Raw genomic sequence first — 24,090 nt, 5'->3', positions numbered from 1 at the left:
TGTCCTCCGTGGCCACTAGCGTGGAACCCTGACACGTGGCAGCTAATCTGCTAATAATCAGAGCTTTTCTTGCCACAAATTCATAATTCCCAAAAATAAGCTAGAACGAGGAAGGTTTTGCGCACCTCTGATCTCTCGGAATGCTCTTCCTTCTCCTTCCTTTTTGGAACGTCCAAAGAATAGCTCCGGATGTTGCCCGAGGGGTCCGACATTTGGGTTTTTGGAAATTCTTTATGTTCGCGGTTTGGAACCTTGAAAAGATCAACCAAAACTTGGATTGGAATGAAGTCTCCGAAGACTTGTGGTGGTGTTTGAGGCCGGGACACAATATCTGGAAGCCCCCATATAGATTGTTGTTTCCACGAAAGAAGATTTGGGCTTAATCGCTGCCGATTGATTCAAGGAGAATTAGGGGGAAATGTTTTGTCACACTGGTGGTGGATGCATGGATCTGCTACTCAGAAAATATGGTAGATGCAAATCCACTAAATAGGGTTAAGGTAATGCTTGGGGCAGAGGGGGGATAGACCGGAAACACTTAAAGATAATTGGAGGGTCATTCATTTTCTATCGTTTATCATTATTTTAAACCAATATTGCATTTATATGGGCTGTATATGAAAGTCATTTTAGTGCAAATTCTGCTATTGCCATAGCAACCAATAAAAAAATAGACTAGATCCAGAATCCCCTTTTTTATACATAATACTAATTAATTGAATTATACTTTCACTGTATATTGACTTTTTATATATTTTTTTAAATAAAATATTTTAATAAATGTAGGGTTTGAATAAAATCTAAGTTTACAATTATCACTATATTTCACTTCATTTTGGTGCCATTTTTTTTTTTGGCGAATCTCTTCCAAGGGTACAGAATGAAGAATATTCTTCCTTCATTTGCCCAAAATAATCAATATGGAATTCCAGGAACGTAATACATTAACAGTACTGGCCAGGGCTGGACGAATCCCAGGGGCTAGGTAACCACTACTCCTTCATTTTTACTGTCGAAACATCGTAGATTGATCGCTACGAATATACGCCTTCTGGGCTCCTAAGTAAATGAACCCAGCTCCAAAACCCAACGTAGATTTGTCACAGACTTCATGTTTAGAAGCACAAGGCAAACAACAGCGCTGGGATAAATATTTATTTAAATAATAATAAAAAATTTAATTCTGCAAAATATATTTCAAATTAATTAAATATCAATTAAATTAATCAGCCAATCTAAAAGTATCGAATTTATCCGGCAGCCACAATAAACCAACACTGCAGGAATACGTGGGATTTTTATTTTGTTGGCAATTTTAATTAATTATAGTAATTTATTTATAAAAATTATTTTTCTGGAATTCATCCCAAATTGCTATTTTTAATTATCTAATATTATCTAAGTATTTAGTTTTAGCGTAATACATTTTTCCGCACGGGCATCGCGAAGATAAGAACGTACGAACCTCGGCGGTCTTCATGTCTTTGGCGGACATCGGCCACTTGTGATCGTATTTCTCCTTGAGGTTTTGCTCGGCGCTCGACGTCGGGATCGCGCTGTCCAGGGAGCTGCTGTGGCTTCCCTTCCCGACCATATTCTGCACGGATTTCACCATGTTTTTTAAGTCCTCCGGGTACGGCGTGGGGTAACGCTTCAGGTTAATTTCAACCTTAAAAAAAAATAAATTTTAATTTATTTTAAAAGCCCTTTTACAGATGCAGGTGGGCGGGTCTACTGACGTCAGTGGGCGGGTCTACTGACGTCAGTGGGCGTTCCATTAAAAACACAGAAATGCTTTAAAGGCCTTTTTTTAAGTTTCTATGACATCGACCTATCAGTGTCTGCTCTTGTATCACATGACAATTAAGTCTTCCCAGAAAAAAATTGAAAAAACCCCCACAATTTTACAATATTAAAGAATTGGGACGCATTTTTAAATAATGATATAGGTAGAACGACCTCTTTAAAAAGATAAGAGTTTGGTATTGATCATGTATTTTTATTATATATAATAAACTATTTTTTAATTAAAAAAAAGTTTGTATGCAAAAATAGGATTTTTTATCTATTAGAACATAGAAAATGCTGCAAGCCATTTCTCATGAAATATGGGATAAAAGGATGATAAATTAACATTTTTTATGACTCAGGGAAGTCATTTACTAAATATTATTATTTATTCAGAAATATTAAAAATAGTAAAATCCTAAGGCTCGTTTACATTAATACCGACATCATTGCTGACTAAAAATATAATTCTGATCGTTTTAAAAATCACTTGATTTAAAAAAAAAAAAAAAGATTTTGTGCGCATTTTCTAAAAGGATTTCTAGTGACAAAGACGTAAAAAAACAAACAAACAAACAAAAAAAGCTAATCTTGCGTCTTCTTGACATAAATCAATAGAAACCCAATACAGAAGGACACGGATATGAAAAGTCTGCAGGTTAAGATAAAAATACCGCGTTTTGCTCGGTTTCCATGGCATTTACAGTCAATCAATTTCTATAAAAACGGGAGAGATGAAGCGATGTGAGATCTTGTGGTTGGGGTCACGGGGAATATCCCTTAGTGTTTGTGATTGAGGGAATGACCCGGGGTCGCCGGCGCCATCGCGCTCGTGGAATTGAGAAGACGTCTCGGCGGCTATTATTTAACAAATGCCAGGCCAACTACCGACGCGGAGCGGAGGGCCAAGCAAATAAAAGGAGTAAAAATAACAAGTTTAACCCCCTACTGACCAAGGCTTTTAATACCGCGTCGTTTTGTTTTCAGTGTTCGATGCACCCACACAAATTATGCTTCCTATTTTTTTCTTTCCGGAAAAAAATATGGCTTTTGCTTGAAACCATGGAAACAAGCAAAAAAAAAGAATAATAATTGTGAGTGCCAGTATGTAAAAACCTATTCTAAAATAAAAAAATATATATATGTCTTTTGCAATTTTGCTTAGTAGATGCCACTGATGAACAATAAACCAACCCGTACACAGTACCCTATAGGTTTGGGAGGTACCTAGTGAACGAGGTGGGGAGGGTTCTTTTAAACTTTTGCCAATGCAATATGGATAGAGACGTTGTTTCTCCCTTCGCTCCGATCTCCCGTGCACTGATCACACTGTGATCAGCCAGCAGGGCTCCATTACCTTGAATTGCTGATCGCAATGCATGCGATGAGGCAGCAGAGGGAGCAACTGGAGATCCCAGCAGGGTTTAGACAGACCCGCTGTATCTCTCCTGCTCTCCAGTAACCTTCCGATGGGTTTTTAGCGGTGACGACTATTGGAAGGGAATGCCTGATCGCACTCCTCGGGCATTCCTTAGGTAATAGTGTACCGGCGCTTGCACAGAGCAATCTCTGCTATGGGGTACGGTAGAGGGAATCCGTTATAGAAGGGGGATTAGACCGGGCATATTAATCTAAATTAAACCAATCTAGTCAAAGAAAGGTTTATAACCCACAGACTAACCTTGAGTTTCCCAGGTGCCTCCTCTTCCTCCTTCTTTTCTTCAAACTCAAATGCCACCGTCATGCGCTGCTGCCTCTGCTCCTCCCAAAGTGTGGGATTAAAACTGTCGCTGTCAGACTGGAAATCTGAGTTATAATACAAAAAAAAACCCCGACCTCAGCACTTTATTGAGACAATAACGGATGAGAGATAAAGGTGTCAAAAGCGCTCTGTGAATCATCGTCTCTACAGAAACCTTTAAATCAGGGAAAGTGAACCGAAAAGTGCCGAAAGCGTAAATAAACGGCTGAACACGGCCCCTGACTTATGTGGATTGTGGCCCCCATATAAAGGGAAAACGCAAAAAGAAAGGACCCCCGAGGTACCTTCATCTCCCCGTGGCTGCTGGGGGAACATGTAGTTCGTCAGGACCCTCTGCTTGGTGTCAGGGTGGGCTTCAGTCTGAAGAGGAATAAGTGCTTTGGACTGCAGAGGAAAGCGTGAAACATTGTAACAACCGATCAACATTCCAATTATTACAAATTTTAACACATTTTGTGACATTTGTTAATTTGTACGAATATCAGAAAACATGAAGGGAGAAAAAGAAGGAGAATTCCTCTCTCTCACTCGCTCTGAAAAAAGGAGACACAAAGAATATAGGGAGAGAGCGAGAAAAAACAGCACATTTTGTTTCCGAATAAAAACAAAAAGCCAGAAACCATAAGGGCAGAGGCTTAGATGGAATGGAAGGAAGTTTTACTTTGCTGAGAAGGTGGTAGATAAGTGGAACAGCCTCCCAGCAGAAGTGGTAGAGGGTAATACAGCGAGGGAATTTAAACCTGAAGAGAATTGAAGCGCTGCGTAAATTGCTGGTGCTATATAGATAATCGGTAATAATAATAATAATAATAGGCAAGGAAAGGTTCACAGGTTTACAAAAGCGGTTTTGTAAGTCAGTAATGACATCATACTTCGTAAGAACGTGACGAGGGATAATAAACGGATTCGCAGACAGCGCTAGCGATTTCCCGGGACGCAGAACGGGTTTGGATCCTGCACAGCCGCTACTGATGAAGACGTCGTTACCTGATTGTCAGAGAGCCAGAGGGCAGCGAGTTCCTTCAGCTTCGTGAAACTGAACGGCAAATTCTTCAACCTGAAAATGAATATTAAAACGTCACGTTCCCTGTATCCTGGAGAAATGACTCGAAAATGCTCGAAACAGACATAAAAAAATATATATTTAAAAAAATTAATGAAAAAAGAATATTCAGTAGAAAAGAAAATTTTTGCCATCAATTTTTTGAGTTAATTTAAAAAAAGGAGCTGCCAGGTACGGGGAAACTCGCTTAAAACGAGTGAAACTTTGAATATATTATTTTAACGTCTATTTTAAAGGATCGCAAATGATTTTAATGTATGTTGGATCTACACGGCATGAAGATCATTGTATGCATTCCATGTCCCTGCTTGCCTTGCTGCCCATACGTGTACCTATTCTAACAGGCTCTAGGGGGGTAAAGTTTGTGCCCCATTAGTAGTTTCCCCCCATAATATAATGTTTTCAGGCAGCTGCATAAAGCATCAGCTCAGTGCGGTGTTTGTGCCGGGAAAGTCACCCAAAATATCACATGACGACAGCAACGGCGGCTCCAGGTCTGCAGATTAAGGGCGTTTATTGGGACAAAATGAGATAAAACCAGGTTTTTCTCTGGTGTACTTGACAGGTTCAGAAAACACTAACAGTTAAGCAGAATAACTTATATATATATATATCGATTTTGTCCGCATTCACTGAGGGATTCTACCAGAGCCCTCACATTTTTAAGATGTATTTATGAAGTATTGCCGAGCGCCTCTGTGTTTTGGAAGCGGAGCAGAATGTTCTAGAGCAGGAGACGTGGGAATGATAAGAAAGTGTAATTGTGACGAGTATATTACAGAACGCTGCAAAGGAGTCAGAAATGTATATAAAAGAAGAAGGCGTTTATATAAAAGAAGAGAAGCAAATCGCCTGACATGTCACACGCCGGGAACGTGAGCTCGCGCTCTATTTACAGGTGAAACCCGCTGGGAAAATCTGTTACACGGAATTATTCATACCTGTTGTCGCTCAGGTTCAGGACTCTGAGTTTCTGCATCTGCCCGATCTCTTCTGGAAGGAACTCCAGTTTGTTTGATCGCAGAGACATAACCGTGACGTTCTTGCAGCTCCCGATCTGCCGGGAAGAGAGACGAGAATTTGTCATCGAGCGAAACCTGCGTTTAATGTCGCTTACACGCCCCCCCCCGCGAGGAAGGCAGCCAAAACCGTTAGGATTGCCACCAAAAAAAATAGCAATTTTATTACTGAAAAGGAGAGTCAATCAACAGCGCAAACGCTTCGGCAGGTCAGACGGAGACTCGTATCACACAATGTATCAAATCCAACAGAAGACGATCGGAATGCCTGGATATCGTGCAATTTGTTACTTTTAAACCCGATTCCGCGGCTGAGAGTTTCCCCGACACGAACTCCATCAGAGCGGAGCCCTCATCGTCTTCTCTACCAATCGGCCTTAACATCAGAGTTACATTTTTAACTATTTTCCCTGTCCTCTATTGGACAGCGCTACAGTATCTGCTGGCGCCATATAAATAAAAGTAACAATGGAGGGATTGTCAAGAAGTTTCAGGACGCCTGTAAAGGTCATTTCGCTTTCACTTGAACTCAAATAACTCCAAACTTCATAAAAGTCTATTAGCAAAAGCTCCAAGAGAAGACCCACAAGAGCAGCGTGCATCATCATGCGCGAACGCAGCTGTCTGACACCCTACTGGGGCGCAGAACTAAGTTACCCTCTTGGTTGCACGCCGGCCATCTGATTCTTCTCATGAGCGGAGATACCGTTACTTACTTCCCTGGGTAGCTCGGTGAGGAAATTCTCGTCCACGGCGAGGGTCCTGAGGCTGTGCAGGAAGCCGATGGTGGGGGGCAAACTTTCCAGCTCGTTACAGCTGCAATCAAACTCTTCTAATAAAGACAAACTGGAAGTTTAGAAGAAGACACGTTAAGCCAATCGCACCCCCTGCAGCGTCTGCGTGAAGAATACGTTACAGCGTAAAACATGGGCATAGCGCAGGGGCGTCCAACCTGCGGCCCTCCAGCTGCTGCAGGACTACATCTCCCATAATGCTCTATCAGCTACGGGGCTGGCTGAGGAAGATGGAGGGCCGCAGGTTGGACGCCCCTGGCATAGCGAGTCCTCGTGTAAAATACACGACCGGTTCCCAAGTAAAGATAACAACAGGGTTCTTAGGAAGTTAAAAACAAGACTTTTTTGGAGTAAAAACATTTTAAATAAAACTTTTATTGCCGCATCAGTTTTCCCGACAACGCATTTCGCCTCCCGATCTTCCAGTCCGGATTCAATATTTTTCAGCGCCCCCCCCGCCACATTCTTGGCTCACATTTGAACATGATTTATTTCCAGCAGCATCTGCCAATCACAGCTTGTTATATTTCACGACTCCAATAAAACATAACGAGCGGTGATTGGCTGTTGGAACGCTTCCCAGAAAAGAATCTTGGCCGAGTTCCGCATAATTACGTTAAGGAGAGGAAAACGGGGAGACGGGGGGAGGTGCCAAAATAACTAACGAACGAACAAACATATAACGAATATTCAGAGGTTTTTGTTTGTTTTTTATTTGTTTCGTTGGGGCTTCTCTCCTTGTTTTGGGAGATTTATACAAATTTACCGATTTACCGATGAGGCCAAACTCATTATTAGAATTAGAATGCGCCGGTATAATATAAAATCTATCAGGCTTCCTACAAGAAATGTTTTTTTTTTTTTTTAAATGCTTAGACTCAAATTGGCGACAGATTTTGTGACTTCTTCGGTGTGAATTCTTTGTTAAAAAGAGCGCTAATCGCACTCGGAACGGAGGAATGAAGTAAAAACGCATTATATCTCTATACGTTCCCGCTTTATCTCCGATAGATGCTCGGATGCCTCCACCTGGGTATCCGATCAAAGCCTCTGCTACTCTTTTCATGAAGCTGAGATCCGCGGGGATTGCTCGTGAAAGCCGGATACATTTTGCTTCTCCCCCTGACGGGTATTTTATGGCAGGAGAGATAACGGCGAATAAATCTCCTCCCGCATTGGTGGATATCCCGCGGAGCTACTACTTATTATACTCCCCCTTTTCAACACAACGGGCTCTATGTAAAGAGGGAAGGGCTTTAGAAAGAATGGCACCGCTTCACCCCGCAGCGTGCATGCGCGACACTCCAGTCTCCGAGGCAGCATTCTGCTGGAGCATTTGTAAAAGATCTATAGAAAGGGTGATTTCTAGGTGTAGAAAATGATTAAATATGTGCAAAACACTTGATTCTCCATATTTTTTATTTTTTTTCCCATAATGCTCAGAAACGTTTCTAAGGGAGGGGAAGCCAAAGGTAAAGTTATAATTTGCTCTGCAGCCCTCTTTGTTTCCGCGACTTCTCTCTCGCACTTCTCGATAGAAACATTTAAATACATAAAGGGATTTCTACAAAGGAAAGGAGGGAAGCTTATTTCAAGGAGGGAGAAGTTACAAGAGACCGGAATCTGAAACTAGAAAGTCAGAGGCTGAGATGGAAGTTTTACTTTACTGAGAGGGTGGTAGATAAGTGGAGCAGCCTCCCAGCAGAGGTGGTAGAGGGTAATACAGTGAGGGTATTAAACATGCATGGGATAGACAAACGGCTCCTGAATCTAAGACGAGACCAACGACTGATTAAGGTTGGACCCTCTTGGATAAACAGAAAGCCGACACTTCTATAGTGTTGAAAAGAAGCTGTGGGGGTCTCTGTGCCTCCTAAACTTTTTTTTACCTGCTTACAAGTTATATAACAATGGCCTGCGCTGCTTGAAACGTGTTTAATGTTACTTGTATTTTAATTCTCCTACCAACTGAATGAGATGAGATGTGTGTTTGATTCTGCACACGATAGTCACGCATCTGTTAGGAGTTCACGACGGGACCCCGTATAGCACCGCGTCCCACCGCCTCCCACCGCCTCGCTCACAAACTACTAAAAACGGCTGGACTGCAGTTTGCTTTTTCTGTCTCCTGACCTTACGGTCGGCTTTTATCTCTGGAATCTGCTCTCAGAATTAAAACTCTCGCTTTGTTCTGAAGGATAGGAAAGATTTTCTCCCGTCGCTTCGGCTTCCACTTCAGGGAAAGTAGAACTGGGTTACGATCAAACGAGAGAATACAGACGAAGGCCAGCGATGGATAAAGAACAGTGTGAAGTTCTTACAAATCGGGGCAAAAAAAATGACATACAATACAATTAGCGAGGAACCCTTCGAAATCTTTTAACATAAAATAATAAAAATGTAGGACAAACCCACAGATTGTATGTAAATTGTTTATTTTTTGCCCCATAATATAATGTTTTCAGGCAGCTGCATATCAGCCGTTTGTATGATTCTCGCTCTGTTATCTGATCCCCGACTAAACCCCCCGACTCCTTATCATACTGCCTGTGGGGAACAATAGAATGGCTCAGTCTTAATCACCCAGCCAGACTCTCTGACTAATGAAAGTCTATGGAGGAAGGGACTTCATTAGCATCGCCATAAAGCGTCAGCTCAGTGTGGGGTTTGAGCAGTAAAAGTAACCCAAAATATCACACCACCCTCACACCTTAACAATTATCTGTGAGTTGGTTGCCAGGGGTTACGATTTTGTGAGTTACAGATTGTTACTTGCATGTTCTCGCCTATAACTCACAAAATAATCCCCTCCTCTACAATAAAATAACTTAAGATAAATACATTTTAAAATGTATTAAATTGATTTTAACCAAGGTGGGTTCAATGACCTGTCTGTGGTGGTGGGTGATTATTAACCCTTAGGGGTATATGCCCCTTTATAGCCCATCTCTCCCCTATCCCCAGATAATTGGGACAGAGGGGGTTAAATAATATAAAGAATATTTTTGAATCCCCCTCACCTCCTGCTTTTGGAATTTGCTTGTTTTTTAAGCGCATGCACTCACATCTCCTGCAAGTTTTTTTATTGTGTGTGAGTGCTGAGGAGAGTTGGCTTTAGCGAGTCCGGCTCATGGAAATTCGCTACCAAAAACTCTAATTTGTTTGCCAACTCGCAGGCGCTCGTATATTCAGTGAATAGACATGCCTGATGTGGAAAATAATGCAATTTTAAATATTAGGCTTTACATTTCCCCCCCGCATTAGGTTGGCCTCTCCATATTATTACATCAAATTAATAATTTAAACGTTTATCACACATTTCAATAGATAATTACTATGGTTACCAAGAACGCAAAAATTAATATTTACTAACACAGCAATCATTATAAATACTACCATATGTAAAGCACGTTAATACATGGCAACTGGGATTAAAATCTATTTCATGTTCTTAAAGAGACTAAAATTTTAATGTGCAGTTGAATTTTTTACTTAAATAATATGACACATAAAAATTAATAATAATTAACTTATTATTATTTCATTTTCTAGTCGGTTACCCTAATATGAATTTTTTTCCCGTCTTCCGACAATGGACAAACAAGCCAACAAGCAACTCAATTCTACCTATATATATTTTTTTTTATTATTTTTTTTTTATTATTATTATTTTTTTTTATTATTTTTTTATTATTTTTTCTGGGTCTCTCATTAAAGGCTTTCTTGGAAACATAGAGCTTCCTACAACCAAAAAAAGTTTTTAAGAATCTCAAACACCGCCCTGATCTTTTACTCATTGCGCTTATTTTTTTATTAATATAAAATCTGTTTCTCTTTTAGCTTTATTTTAGTGAATATACACAGTGAGAAGGCATAACATACATGTGTTGGAATAACAAGAATAAAAAAAAACCCAGAATACTCACTTTCCAATCGTATTTGGTAACGCTATAAGTTGATTGTCATCTACTTTAAGAGTTGTAAGTTTTTTCAACAAACCTAATGGAAAAAAAAGTCAAATATTAAAAAAATAAGAGACAGAAATAGAAAACCAGAAAGAAAAATATATTTTGAGTACTTTCTATTGTGTAGCAGAATAGGAGTATGGGGTTTAAAAAATATATATAGTTTTATCAACCTCTTTCAAAAAAAAGGTGGTAATCCATAAAAATTTCTGCAAAATAGTCTTAATCGAGAACCCGCCCTTACGAAAAATTACTGCAGTTTTTCTGAAGTAATACTGCAGTTTTTTCGACATGAAAAAACGGCAATACTGCACATTTACCGCACTTTTTTTTTTTATATTGCAAACCCACAGTTGTACTTCAAAGTACTGTAGCTTTATTGCATTTGTACTTCCGTACAAAAATAACTGCAGTACAGTGCAGTACAGTGAAGTACAAATGCAGTAAAACTGCAGTAAATGTGCAGTATTGCAGTTTTTTCATGTCCAAAAAACTGCAGTATTACTTCAGAAAAACTGCAGTAATTTTTTCGTAAGGGCCAAGGATGACTAAACACGATGAAATGGAATATACAGGAGATTGGGAGGATCTGCCATCAAGCTCTATATTCCGCTTGAGAGTTTATGGAGATGAACACTGTTAGGGGGGCTTGAGATGGGATTGGGGGCCACTTGCTGCGCTCTTTACAGTATGGCTGGATAATAATTTTCTTACCTATAGAGTCAGGCAGCTGCTGTAACAAATTGGACGACAGTAAAAGATCTTCTAAAGATTCACAGCCGGAGACTTCCATGTCCACGCTCTCGATCCGGTTTTTCGACATGTCCAGATACACGAGGTGTTTCAACTTTCCCGTAGCCTTGTTACATAGACGGAAAATCGTTAATCCACACATCGTCCCTCCTCCTTGTGCCAAAAACTATCGATTGCATCAATACCATGCGCTACTAACGGCAATTTCGTCATCACAAAAGAAGCTGCCAACGCTCCAAATGCAATTTAATACAAAATGCTGTGTTTTAAGATGTTGACAAATTGTCTCCTTGCCTTCAATCCAACGTAAAGTATATCATAGATAGGAATGGGGAGGACAGAAACAAGGGCCGTATTTGTCAAAGTCAACCTGGCGATATCTTGGTGTAGAGGGTTATAATACGTAGCCTCGCTACCAAAAAGGCTGACCATGTCTGGGCGAGCGGATCTCATTAATCTCCTCTCTCCACCAACAATTCAATTTATACCCAGATGATGTTCTAACCATTACAGAGCCAACGTGCGGGTTGGAGGCAGCTCTCGATACTTGATGGATACATTAATAATGACAGATACAGTGTATGAGGCCACGGGTAAAGCCCAAGGCTAAACAGATGAATTCCCCAACGTAGAGCTTTGTGGCAATTTACATTTCACTAACGTCATCCATTATTCATTAGGAAGGGCCAGCCCCCGAGGAGCTTCATCTGTAGGAAAGGCTGAGCTGCTCCTGGATAATGCATCCAATCCACAGGGATATCCAAGAGCATGAAATGTTCAACTCTCCTGCAAACTTCTCCAAATAACTCCCCCCGTTATTTAAAAGACGCCCGCCTTGGCGAGTGAGGTCATCAACCAGACACCCGCTCAATGGATAGGAAGCAACTCAACACAGGGGGGCCCTAATATTTTGTGTTACGCCCCGGCCAGTGGCTTGCTACGCATTTGCCCTCTGCGGTCTACATCCAGTCCAAGACAGACCAAGATATGCGTCTATCAAGGTTAAACTAAACTGATTTGGGGGCAAAATGCACCAAGATACATCAAGACCTGGTGAACGACCTCAGAATTACTTAATGGTTTAACAAATTCAACATTTAAAATGTAGAAATGCGGCTGCTCTGCGTTTTAAGTTCTGAATGAAATCATGGTGGCCGTACATTGTATCCCTTTATAGAAACTCTTGTAGCAAATCCTCTTTACATTCCGGAGAATTGGTCCCTGGTAGCAAAATAAATTGTTTTTCTGCACCGGGGGGGAGGGGGGGTTTGTTTGATTTGGAGATGAAGCTGTTGACACAAAGAGCTACAATAATAGCCGATTCTAATAAGACAGAAACGCTTCTTTCTACCGCATGTCGTTTTCGTTTTAGATGGTGGAAATTAGGTCAAAATAGTTAATCTCCCGTCCATTCAAGACGCCGCAGAAGATTACATTTCCTCGGCTGCTCTGAGCAGACCGTTTGTTCGGCGCAATGTTTTGTTCGCATTATATTTCCACCGAGCAAAGAGATTTTAAACAAAATTTACAAAAGCAAAATCTACGGGGATATAATGGGGGGGGGGGGGTCCGATGTAAAATCCTTACCCCAGGCAGTACTTGAAGTGAATTATTATCTATCCACAATTCCCTTAAATTCTGTATTTGCTCCAAGCCTTCTGGCTAAAAGAGAAGAAAAATGCAGTTATTGCACGGATAAAGCCCATTAGCATGATGTTAGCGTGTAATGGGTAAGCCGGCCGTGTCATACAATGCACGGTCCCAGTCATCTGCTCTCTTACCAGCTCAGCAAATTCATTATTCCCAAGGTCCAGTCTTTCCAGCTGGGTCAGTTTGTTCATTGACCTGAGAACATTAGGAAGACACGTTACCATCGGCCCTTTCCATGGAACACATAATGTAACCTGCCCCGTATTACTGAGATTAATGCTTCAAAGGCAGCCATCGAGCTACAGGTTGGATTTCTTTCTTCTAGAACCGAGGCGGCCAACAAATGGGACTTCGGCTTTAGTGGCCGCGCAATGGTTGGAGCACCGCAGGTCGGCCATCATTAGCTTAGAAGAAAGGACCACCTTACTCTAATAAAAATGACCGGCCTTGGACCTCTTTACAGGTTATATACAATAGTCCAAAACTTCAGAGATTACCAATAAATCAGATGCTGGCGTTTCCCAGGGTTCGTTATAACGGTCTCAAAAAAAATGCTAAAAAGATGAAAATTTATTAGCAATTCAGCCCAAAATAAATAATGTGACGGTCTTAGAAAGGGTTGGATCTTCTGCGTTTTGGAAGAAAAAACAAATGTGGCGGATTAGGAAACAGAGAACTTTTCTAGCAAAATTCTAGCAGACCGTGGAGTTCCCAGTGGAACGTTGGCCCAACTCACCGTATGTTCCGTAGAACAAGCCTGAAAAGATCCCCTAGAGATAAAGACTTTTTAATCTCATCATAAACACCTAAACATTTCTTGACGTCCATTGGATAAAAACACAGAGGGCTAATAAGCCAGTGACCCGGGGGGGGGGGAGCAGTTGTTGCCCCGTGTTCTCTGACACCCTGAACCAAGGAACCCCAACGACTCGAGACCCCCCCCGTCTCCTATACCCAACGGACTGTAATGAGTCCTAATTAGATCCCAACATCTCATCAAAACCCGGCTTCATTCGAGTACACAATACACTTAACAAAAACGCCACAAATTCTCAAAGAAAGCAAAACCAATAGAATCAGAAATTTCTAAGAAATATGCTAATTTCACCGTCTGCATAAATTCTTATTCTCGAAAAAACACATAAACCATGAAAATTCCAGCGTTTTATCCGAGCTATAAAAAAAAAACCCCACATCTGCTGGAGCTCAGGGTTCCTCCTCTCGTAAAACATTAATTAATCTGCGTCATTCGAAAAATCAATACTTATTTATGATTCAGAAAGCACGGAAAAAATAAACAACATAAAATTGATTGAAAGGCAGTTGTGGGCTTTATACGGTTAAACGCCAGAATAACTCGTTTACATCCAACGCGGCTTCCTTTTTTTTGTAATTCAACATTTTTTTTATTTGGCTACTTAATCATTTGAAAAATTTAAGATGTTTTACAAGAAATCTAAAATGAAGTAAAAAAAGGAGCTAAGTGGTTTATTAGCGAAGTTAAATATTGCGCAATTTACCACTAATGTTTATTAGTCTTATTACAAGAATTTCAGTTTTTATATTAAGTCTTTAGCATCACAAATGTATATATATATATTAAAATACTTTATACAACAAATTTTGGGTGAGAACATATAAAAAATGACTTTTTTAAACTTTGTCAAATTTTATTATTGTATTATTAAACGTATTTATCATTTTATTTATTAGCATTTATTACTCTGTGTTTAAAGTCAACAAATTGGATCCTCGTTAATTAATAATTCATAAGAAGCCCAAATTATTTACAGTTCATGTAGGATAGGGACACGGAAAAGGGATCAAAATTCATCACGATCAAAAAAAAGGAGAAAAAAGAGACTGAATGTTTCACTAAAGCTGTCTCCTCGGCAGAAGCCCTGGCTGCGCACGCTGATAACTGAGCTCCAAGAGTATCAAAGGTCAAAATTTTCTTTTTGAGAACAATGAAAAATTCCAGAATATGGAAACACAAAAATTATTTGTACTTATTTCTCTAAATATCATATCATTTGTTTATCGTATCTGGTCTAGTCGACCGTTTTTCCAGCTCTAGAGACTCAAACCCTAATCAGCGCTTAGTCTCGTCTTACATTCTGGTGTTTGGGTATTTTTTCTTCTTCTTTTATTAATAGTTTTTTTATTTTAAAAAGAAGAAGCTAACTTTTTTTACCCCAGTTTGTAGTTTTTGCCCCATAATATAATGTTTTCAAGCAGCCGCATACCAGCCGTTTGTATGATTCTCGCTCTGTTATCTGATCCCTGATCTACTAACCCCCCCGACTCCTTATCATACTGCCTGTGGGGAACAATAGAATGGCTCAGTCTTATTAACACAGTCTGACTCTCTGACTAATGAAAGTCTATGGAGGAACGGACTTCATTAGCATCGCCATAAAGCATCAGCTCAGTGTGGTGTTTGAGCCAAAATATCACATGACTGACAGCAACGGCGGCTCCAGGTCTGCAGATAAAGGGGGTTTATTGGAACAAAATGAGATAAAAGGTTTTTGTCACCGACCGACATTACTATATACAGCTCTGGGGGTTATATTACTGTATACAGTGCTGGGGGTTATATTACTGTATACAGCGCTGGGGGGTTATATTACTGTATACAGCGCTGGGGGTTATATTACTGTATACAGCGCTGGGGGTTATATTACTGTATACAGCGCTGGGGGTTATATTACTGTATACAGCGCTGGGGGGGTTATATTACTGTACACAGTGCTGGGGGTTATATTACTGTATACAGCGCTGGGGGTTATATTACTGTATACAGCGCTGGGGGTTATATTACTGTATACAGTGCTGGGGGTTATATTACTGTATACAGCGCTGGGGGTTATATTACTGTATACAGCGCTGGGGGGTTATATTACTGTATACAGAGCTGGGGGGTTATATTACTGTATACAGCGCTGGGGGGTTATATTACTGTATACAGTGCTGGGGTTATATTACTGTATACAGCGCTGGGGGTTATATTACTGTATACAGCGCTGGGGGTTATATTACTGTATACAGTGCTGGGGGGTTGTATCACTGTATACAGCGCTGGGGGTTATATTACTGTATACAGCGCTGGGGGTTATATTATTGTATACAGCGCTGGGGGTTATATTACTGTATACAGCGCTGGGGGTTATATTACTGTATACAGTGCTGGGGGTTATATTACTGTATACAGCGCTGGGGGTTATATTACTGTATACAGCGCTGGGGGGTTATATTACTGTATAAAGCGCTGGGGGTTATATTACTGTATACAGCGCTGGGGGGTTATTACTGTATACAGCGCTGGGGGTTATATTACTGTATACAGTGCTGGGGGTTATATTACTGTATACAGCGCTGGGGGTTATATTACTGTATACAGCGCTGGGGGTTATATTACTGTATACAGCGCTGGGGGGTATATTACTGTATACAGCGCTGGGGGTTATATTACTGTATACAGTGCTGGGGGTTATATTACTGTATACAGTGCTGGGGGTTATATTACTGTATACAGCGCTGGGGGTTATATTACTGTATACAGCGCTGGGGGTTATATTACTGTATACAGTGCTGGGGGTTATATTACTGTATACAGCGCTGGGGGGTTATATCACTGTATACAGCGCTGGGGGGTTATATTACTGTATACAGCGCTGGGGGGGTTATATTACTGTATACAGCGCTGGGGGTTATATTACTGTATACAGCGCTGGGGGTTATATTACTGTATACAGCGCTGGGGGTTATATTATTGTATACAGCGCTGGGGGTTATATTACTGTATACAGCGCTGGGGGTTATGTTCGAGGAGTAAACTTTCCTCTTTATGTTACTTTCTAATCGTGTGAGATAAAATAAACTGCAAATTTGTGGGGGGGTTTTAACTGCATTTTTTATTTATTAGATTTTCTTAAAAAGCATAATTTATAGTATATTTATAATAAATTTATATATAAAATTATATTTAATTATAATTTTAAAAAAATAATGCTATTTATAATATAATTACCATAATTTCCATCAATGCGTACGTATGGTAATTATATTATGTACATGAATGTGATAAGGATAATACGGTACATATATATATTATATATTATACATTATTATGCAATTTCAATTACTATTCTTACAGCTGCTTGCAAAATAATTTTGGTTCCACTTATTATTTTTTGCGCATTTCTTTTTATTATGATTTTTAATATAATAAAAAAAAGCTGATCTGACCCGCGCTGAAGCTGCGAGTGGATATCCCGCGTGCCGGGGATTAGATGTATCCCCTGCGTTCGGTTTTAGGGCAGAGTAACGCAGGTCAGTTACTTTACCCCCGAGACACCGAATTGCTGTCAGTGATGTCTTGGCGGGAATTGTCAGAAATGCAGCCATCAATCAAAATACTTTTTTTGTGAGATGTGAGTTTTAAGTCATTCCTGGAAAATGATAGCAAAAAAACTATAAAGCTATCTCTGAACCACTGTGTAAAACACCATGGCATTTTATATTTAATTGTATATTTAAAATAATTGTTGTTTTAATCTTTAAACGATTTATTTTTTTAAGTATTGGTAAAATAGAAGGTTTCTCATTTTCAGTACAAAATTTTTATGGCGAAAGCTCGCTTGAGCTGCTGACAGAACTGTCTGTATCCAAGCTACCAGAATAAACATAAGAATTAGATAATGTGCTGGGCTACAGGCTGACTTCACTTCCTGTATACACAAACAGCTGTATAATAGCATCACTTCCTGTATGTGCAACTTCCTGTTAGGCTACAGTGACATCATGTTTTCTATATGTAACTTCCTGTAAGCATATTAACATACTTTTATAAAGCAATAACCCCCCAGCGCTGTATACAGTAATAACACCCCCAGCGCTGTATACAGTAATATAACCCCCAGCGCTGTATACAGTAATATAACCCCCAGCGCTGTATACAGTAATATAACCCCCCAGCGCTGTATACAGTAATATAACCCCCAGCGCTGTATACAGTAATATATCCCCCCAGCGCTGTATACAGTAATATAACCCCCCAGCGCTGTATACAGTAATATAACCCCCCAGCGCTGTATACAGTAATATAACCACCCCAGCGCTGTATACAGTAATATAACCCCCCAGCTCTGTCTACAGTAATATAACCCCCAGCACTGTATACAGTAATATAACCCCCAGCGCTGTATACAGTAATATAACCCCCAGCGCTGTATACAGTAATATAACCCCAGCACTGTATACAGTAATATAACCACCCCAGCGCTGTATACAGTAATATAACCCCCCCAGCGCTGTATACAGTAATATAACCCCCCAGCGCTGTATACAATAATATAACCCCCCAGCGCTGTATACAGTAATATAACTCCCCCAGCGCTGTATACAGTAATATAACCCCCCGCGCTGTATACAGTAATATAACCCCCCAGCGCTGTATACAGTAATATAACCCCCCAGCGCTGTATACAGTAATATAACCCCCAGCGCTGTATACAGTAATATAACCCCCCAGCGCTGTATACAGTAATATAACCCCCCAGCGCTGTATACAGTAATATAACCCCCCAGCGCTGTATACAGTAATATAACCCCCAGCACTGTATACTGTAATATAACCCCCAGCACTGTATACAGTAATATAACCCCCCAGCACTGTATACAGTAATATAACCCCCCCAGCACTGTATACAGTAATATAACTCCCCCAGCGCTGTATACAGTAATATAACTCCCCAGCGCTGTATACAGTAATATAACCCCCAGCGCTGTATACAGTAATATAACCCCCAGCGCTGTATACAGTAATATAACCCCCCAGCGCTGTATACAGTAATATAACTCCCCCAGCGCTGTATACAGTAATATAACCCCCAGCGCTGTATACAGTAATATAACCCCCCAGCGCTGTATACAGTAATATAACCCCCCAGCGCTGTATACAGTAATATAACTCCCCCAGCGCTGTATACAGTAATATAACTCCCCAGCGCTGTATACAGTAATATAACCCCCCAGCGCTGTATACAGTAATATAACCCCCAGTGCTGTATACAGTAATATAATATACAGTAATTGGGATCAGATAACCTTGTATACATGATATTATGGGGCAAAAACTTGTTTAAATCAGAGCAATATTTATGAAAACGTATTTTTAATCTCATACGTGGAATATACGGCGGGAATTCCCCTTTAATATAAATGAAGGCGTTTTATATAGAACACAATATATTTCTTTAATGCTCTAATATAGTATCTGCTCTAATAGATTCCCAACATCCCAAGAATGAGTCTGCAAACCACTCATGAGTTATAAAACATTTGGCATTTCGTTTAAGTAACGATATCGCTCAGATAGTTCTGACGAACACATTACTGTCTCGGAACACAATTAATGTAAGAAGTCCGCGCTGATAAACATATAACATGCAGCTACAGAGCGATTTCAATCAGCCTCAATACCTAAAATAAATCAGCGACGACAAAAACCGCTAATGAAAACGTTTAAAAATATTAATTAACAAGAACAATCATCGATAATGATATGGAAAATGTGTAATTTGAATAAATATTATCACCAAATGGCCCAATCAATCAACAGAATGATCGGTCTGAGTACTTAATATGAATGAGCAGAAAAAACAATTGAGAAAAAAAACAACCAAAATATTTTTTTAAAGTGTCTGGGGGAATAAAATATATTTGTATAGTCTCAAACAGAAAACTTTGCTTTTATCTGCATATTTTCTTATTCTAAGAATAATACACTTAGAAAAAAAACCACTTTTCATAAAAAAGCTACATTTACAAATTAAAGGTTATTGTGTAGAGGGAAAGGGTCTACTGTACAGAAACTAAAATCCTAGATAAACACATTCAACATTTTTTATTTTGTTTCCAAAACTGGTCCCTTTCATTCCAACGCAACCAAAAAGAGCTTTTCTGACTATTTCCAATACCAGGAGACCCGGCTAAAAACATTCAAGGGACAGTTTAATGTTCCAGGCAGCTTTGTGATCACGTTAATCTGCATTCTTTCAAGAGTTTAAAAAAAAAAACTTAGCTTAGGGAGAAGCTGCAGCTTATGTGCTCTGATAATTCTCACTAGTGATTGGCTGCTTGAAGTAGCCAATCAGTAACAGGAAAGTGTTCCTATTTAAGTCAATGGGAGCGTTTTCCATGCACATGAAAGGTCATTGTAAATAGCGGGGGATGGGGGGTTTAAATGGATATGGGGGTATTCTGCAGAATCCCCCCATTTATTTGTAAAAGGATGACACATGATGGCTGAAGTCTCCCTTTAAGTTTCCTCCTCCCAGTAAGCAAAGGGTTAAACAATATAAAGCCCATCCGTTTCATATTCAGCCTCCAACCATGGAAGTAATTATTGGCCTCCAGTGGAATTCAGGAGAAAGGTCTAGAACAGAATCAAAAAAAATGAACACTGAAATGCTATTGCAAGCGTCCTCCAAATATCTCCCTTTCGCCTCAAATCTCGTTTCTATGGATACTCTTTATTTCACAAACGAGCGAAAACACGAAGATATTCCATCGCAATTACAACGATATAAACGCAATACCAATGCGTCTAACATTTACCCAGAGCCTCACCACGTGCCGCATAATCAAACGGTGAAAAGTTCATTTTTTATATTATTTATTATTTATTGATTGATTTATCCAGAACCATCAGGTTCACATCGTACAATGAGAGAAAAAAGCTAAAAAATTCACAAGGTTATGTTTTGTAGGACAGCCAGGTTGTATTTGTAGTTGATGCTCATTCATCATTATCATTATTATTATTTATTATTATTATCATTATTTTTATTATTATCATTATTATCATTATTATAATTATTATTATCATTATTATTATTATCATTATTTTTATTATTATAATTATCATTATTATTATTTATTATTATTATAATTATTTTTATTATTATTATTATCATTATTATTATCATTATTATAATTATTTTTATTATTATGATTTGGGAATATTAATGACAATATACAAATTGTGAAATATTCACGTTGATCACTTTAAACAATAATTTACCAGGAATTGGTAAAAAAAAAAAAGTTTCTTTCCAGCTGGATCAGAAAATCTCTAAAATTATCTGAAATGGAGTCTGTTACAAAATCAAGATGAAATTTCATCAGAATTTTACTTTATAGATTAAATAAAAAAAAAAAAGTTTAGGGTAAAAAAAAAAGTATAAAAAATGATCTCTAATTCTCTATTATATACGTCTCTATTACAAAAAAAGGTTTCAATAAAATTTTATTTAACTCCAAAAATTTATTGCCAAAATAAATAATTAAAATCCCATTTTACAAGCTCGGTTATTATGATAAAGGTAATAAAATAAAAAAAGTAAAAAGTAACAATGAAAGCCTGGTTTTATATAAAACCCTCTCTAAGGTTTATTGAATGTAAGCCAATTAAGATTTTATTGATTCCAAGAAAAATAAAAGATCAGAGAGCATTAAACTGATTTATCTCGTTAAATTAAAATACACGCGATGCTCTCTGTCTGTTTTACTCCGGCTTCTGCTAAATATTTTACTCCCATCAATTATTAACGCACCGAGCCTATAACCGAATAATGAACAACACGGAGAGTTATGTTCGTTAACTCCATTAATAAAGAAACTATTCTTCATTCTAACTCTATTTTACAGAAACGTAAGGTTTGGAAATCTAAATAATTCACATAAAATTTAAAAAAAACATAAAATAAAAGCCTTATTAAAGCGGCTTTTGGCATAAATTACATTTTTTTATTAAATTATCTATATCTCGAACTTGTGTGTTTTTTCTACATTATTAAATCTGCGACCCCTTAACGACGGATGATGTAATGTTATATCCCTGCAAAACGTGCCATTAAGGCTTAGGACGTAATATTACGTCCTCCTCTGCTTTCACCAATAGCGGATAATAAGAGCTGCGATCTGGGGCAAGGCTGTCAATGGGAGCCACCTCCGTGCATGTGATGTCTGAAGTAGCCAACCACAAGCACGTTGCCGACGGTGATTTATATCATTTCAGTGATCGGCTGCCTCTGTCTACTTCACACTGATCAGGAGGCAGAGAGTGGCAGCAGCAGCTGGAGCGATCGCTATTATTCATCTGAATATCGCCATTTCCTTTTATTTCCTTTTATATCTCCCTATAGAATGAGGATACATACATGAAACGCTCAAAATTCTATCCCCCAAAAAAACCCAAAGTTTTGCTCATTTCGGCACTCTGATAAATGACTGTAATAAAACAAGAAGAAAACCAGAGGCCAGGGAGGCGTTTTTAACCCAATTATTCTTCTTGCGAGGCAGGTTATATAATATACTAAAGCAAAAAAAAAAGAACATTCATTGAACGTGCAGAACTCCAACGTAGTCTATCAAAAAAAGGAGAAAAAATAAGAGTTCCGTAAAAATAAATAATAATTATTAAAAAGCTAATTCCCAACATACACACAATATATATATATATATATAAATAAATATATATAAATATAAATATATATAAATATAGTAATTCTGTGGAGCTGCTGATATGCCAGTGGGATAATATGGATTATTTTTAGAATTATTAATTAATTTATAGCAGGTTACAGGTGTCGGATAATAAATGTAAGTAAAAACCGGAAAATATCGAACCACTCATTTATTTTGTATTTCCAAGAATTCATAACTATTTTTACTTACTTTGGTAGCGTTTTCAAATGATTTTCTCTCAATTCCAATATCCGCAATTTGCTGAGCCTAAAGTAAAAAAAAAAAAAAAATGCGAGAAAATCTATATTTACAAATTAAAATAACATTTACTGTAAGTTGGTTAAATGGATTAATTAATGTTTCATGGAAGCGGTGAGATAATCACCTGGGTAAAAAAAAAAATCTGATTTTTCGATCGATATTAAAAGGGCCAATTAATTAAAAGCCATATTAATAACGTTCCAGTTGAATTGTAAATGGTAATCTTCCCCTGGGTGAATTTTTAACCCTTAAAGTTCACATTCTGCCCCATGAGCATTAACCCTGTCCCCTCGCATTACCTCACCAAACAACAGCTAAATATTATTTTATTTATTTTTTACTCGATTATTTATCATTAATATTGTTTTTAAGTATTTTCGAAACAAATGCAAGTTTAATGAGATGTTAATTTTTGATGGCCGTATAATTGCTATATTTCGGAATGTTTTCTTTAGTTAATGATGTGTTGGATGTATCTGAGAGCGGGGGGTCTGATTGGGCACCCTCGGCCCTCCTCTATAATAGAAATTCCCCGCAGGATATCGCTATAAGACAGCCGTACAACATTAATAATGTTTATATTATTTGGACCACCTGAATCCCCCCCAATAAGGACAGAGAGGCTTCTTACCTCCCAAAATTAGACGGAAGATACTCAAGAAAGGCATCGTTAAGGTACAACTGAGTTAAATTAAGGAGCTGCGTGAATCCGTCCGGCAGCCTGCAAAGACGAAGCATCATTAACAACATGCGCTGATTATTAATATCAACGGGGGGGGGAGGGGGAGGGAAAATTAGATACATGTCTGAAAATTCCAATAATTGCATATTTATTTAAAATGTTCCGTGGTGCCACAAAACTCTAAATATTTGGATTTCTCTCCATCTAAACGTAACGTTCTTGGATTTCACCTCCGGGATATCTATAACGTTTTACTGTCCTGCTGGCTACGGCCATGCGCCGCCTCGTGGATCTCGCTGTCCATTAAACGGACGATCAATCAGGATTTTATAATCGTGTTAAAAATATGTGTTTTGCTGATTAGAGAAAGGAGGGAGAGAAATGAAAAGAAAATAAAGAAATGAAAGAAGGGGGAGAGAAAAGAAGAGATAAATAGAGAAAGGAGATGAAAGATAAAGCGGGGGGAATGAGGGAGAGAAAGTAGGGATGAGAGGAGAGGCAAGAAAGAAAGGAGGAAGAGGAAAGGAGATAAGGGAAAAGAAGGAGAGAAGAGAAAATTGAGAGGTGAGGGGAGAAGAGTGAGACACACATACAAATAAATACACTCAAATACAGACACACACATGCCCAGACACTCACACTAAAACACTGAAACACACACGCTAACATATCCAGACACTCACACTAACACAACCAGGCACACTCATAACACACATTAACACTCACACTAACTCACATCCAGCTAAACACACTAACTTACCCAGACACACACCAACACATCCAGACACTCGCACTAATACGCTAACACACTCACACAAA

At 38.8% G+C, this 24,090-nt stretch overlaps 1 protein-coding gene across 1 annotated transcript in view; it reads right to left on the bottom strand.

Moving 5' to 3' along the window:
• The window catches only part of LRRC7 (leucine rich repeat containing 7), an 89,443-nt gene that overhangs the window by 15,819 nt on the left and 49,534 nt on the right, over positions 1-24,090 (bottom strand). The window contains exons 5-17 of the mRNA XM_053468801.1: positions 23,221-23,310; positions 22,539-22,595; positions 12,926-12,989; positions 12,732-12,806; positions 11,106-11,250; positions 10,353-10,425; positions 6,349-6,478; positions 5,555-5,670; positions 4,538-4,607; positions 3,835-3,934; positions 3,470-3,594; positions 1,466-1,669; positions 126-251 (exon numbers count right to left, since the gene is read on the bottom strand). Of these exons, the coding sequence (XP_053324776.1) occupies positions 126-251; positions 1,466-1,669; positions 3,470-3,594; positions 3,835-3,934; positions 4,538-4,607; positions 5,555-5,670; positions 6,349-6,478; positions 10,353-10,425; positions 11,106-11,250; positions 12,732-12,806; positions 12,926-12,989; positions 22,539-22,595; positions 23,221-23,310 (1,375 nt within the window). The remainder of the gene's footprint in view (positions 1-125; positions 252-1,465; positions 1,670-3,469; positions 3,595-3,834; positions 3,935-4,537; positions 4,608-5,554; positions 5,671-6,348; positions 6,479-10,352; positions 10,426-11,105; positions 11,251-12,731; positions 12,807-12,925; positions 12,990-22,538; positions 22,596-23,220; positions 23,311-24,090) is intronic.

This window comes from Spea bombifrons, chromosome 6 (genome assembly GCF_027358695.1).
Source record: "Spea bombifrons isolate aSpeBom1 chromosome 6, aSpeBom1.2.pri, whole genome shotgun sequence".
In the NCBI taxonomy this organism is placed as follows: Eukaryota; Metazoa; Chordata; class Amphibia; order Anura; family Pelobatidae; genus Spea; species Spea bombifrons.
Note: the sequence above shows the minus strand (reverse complement) of the source record. Positions and strands in the feature narration are given on the sequence as shown.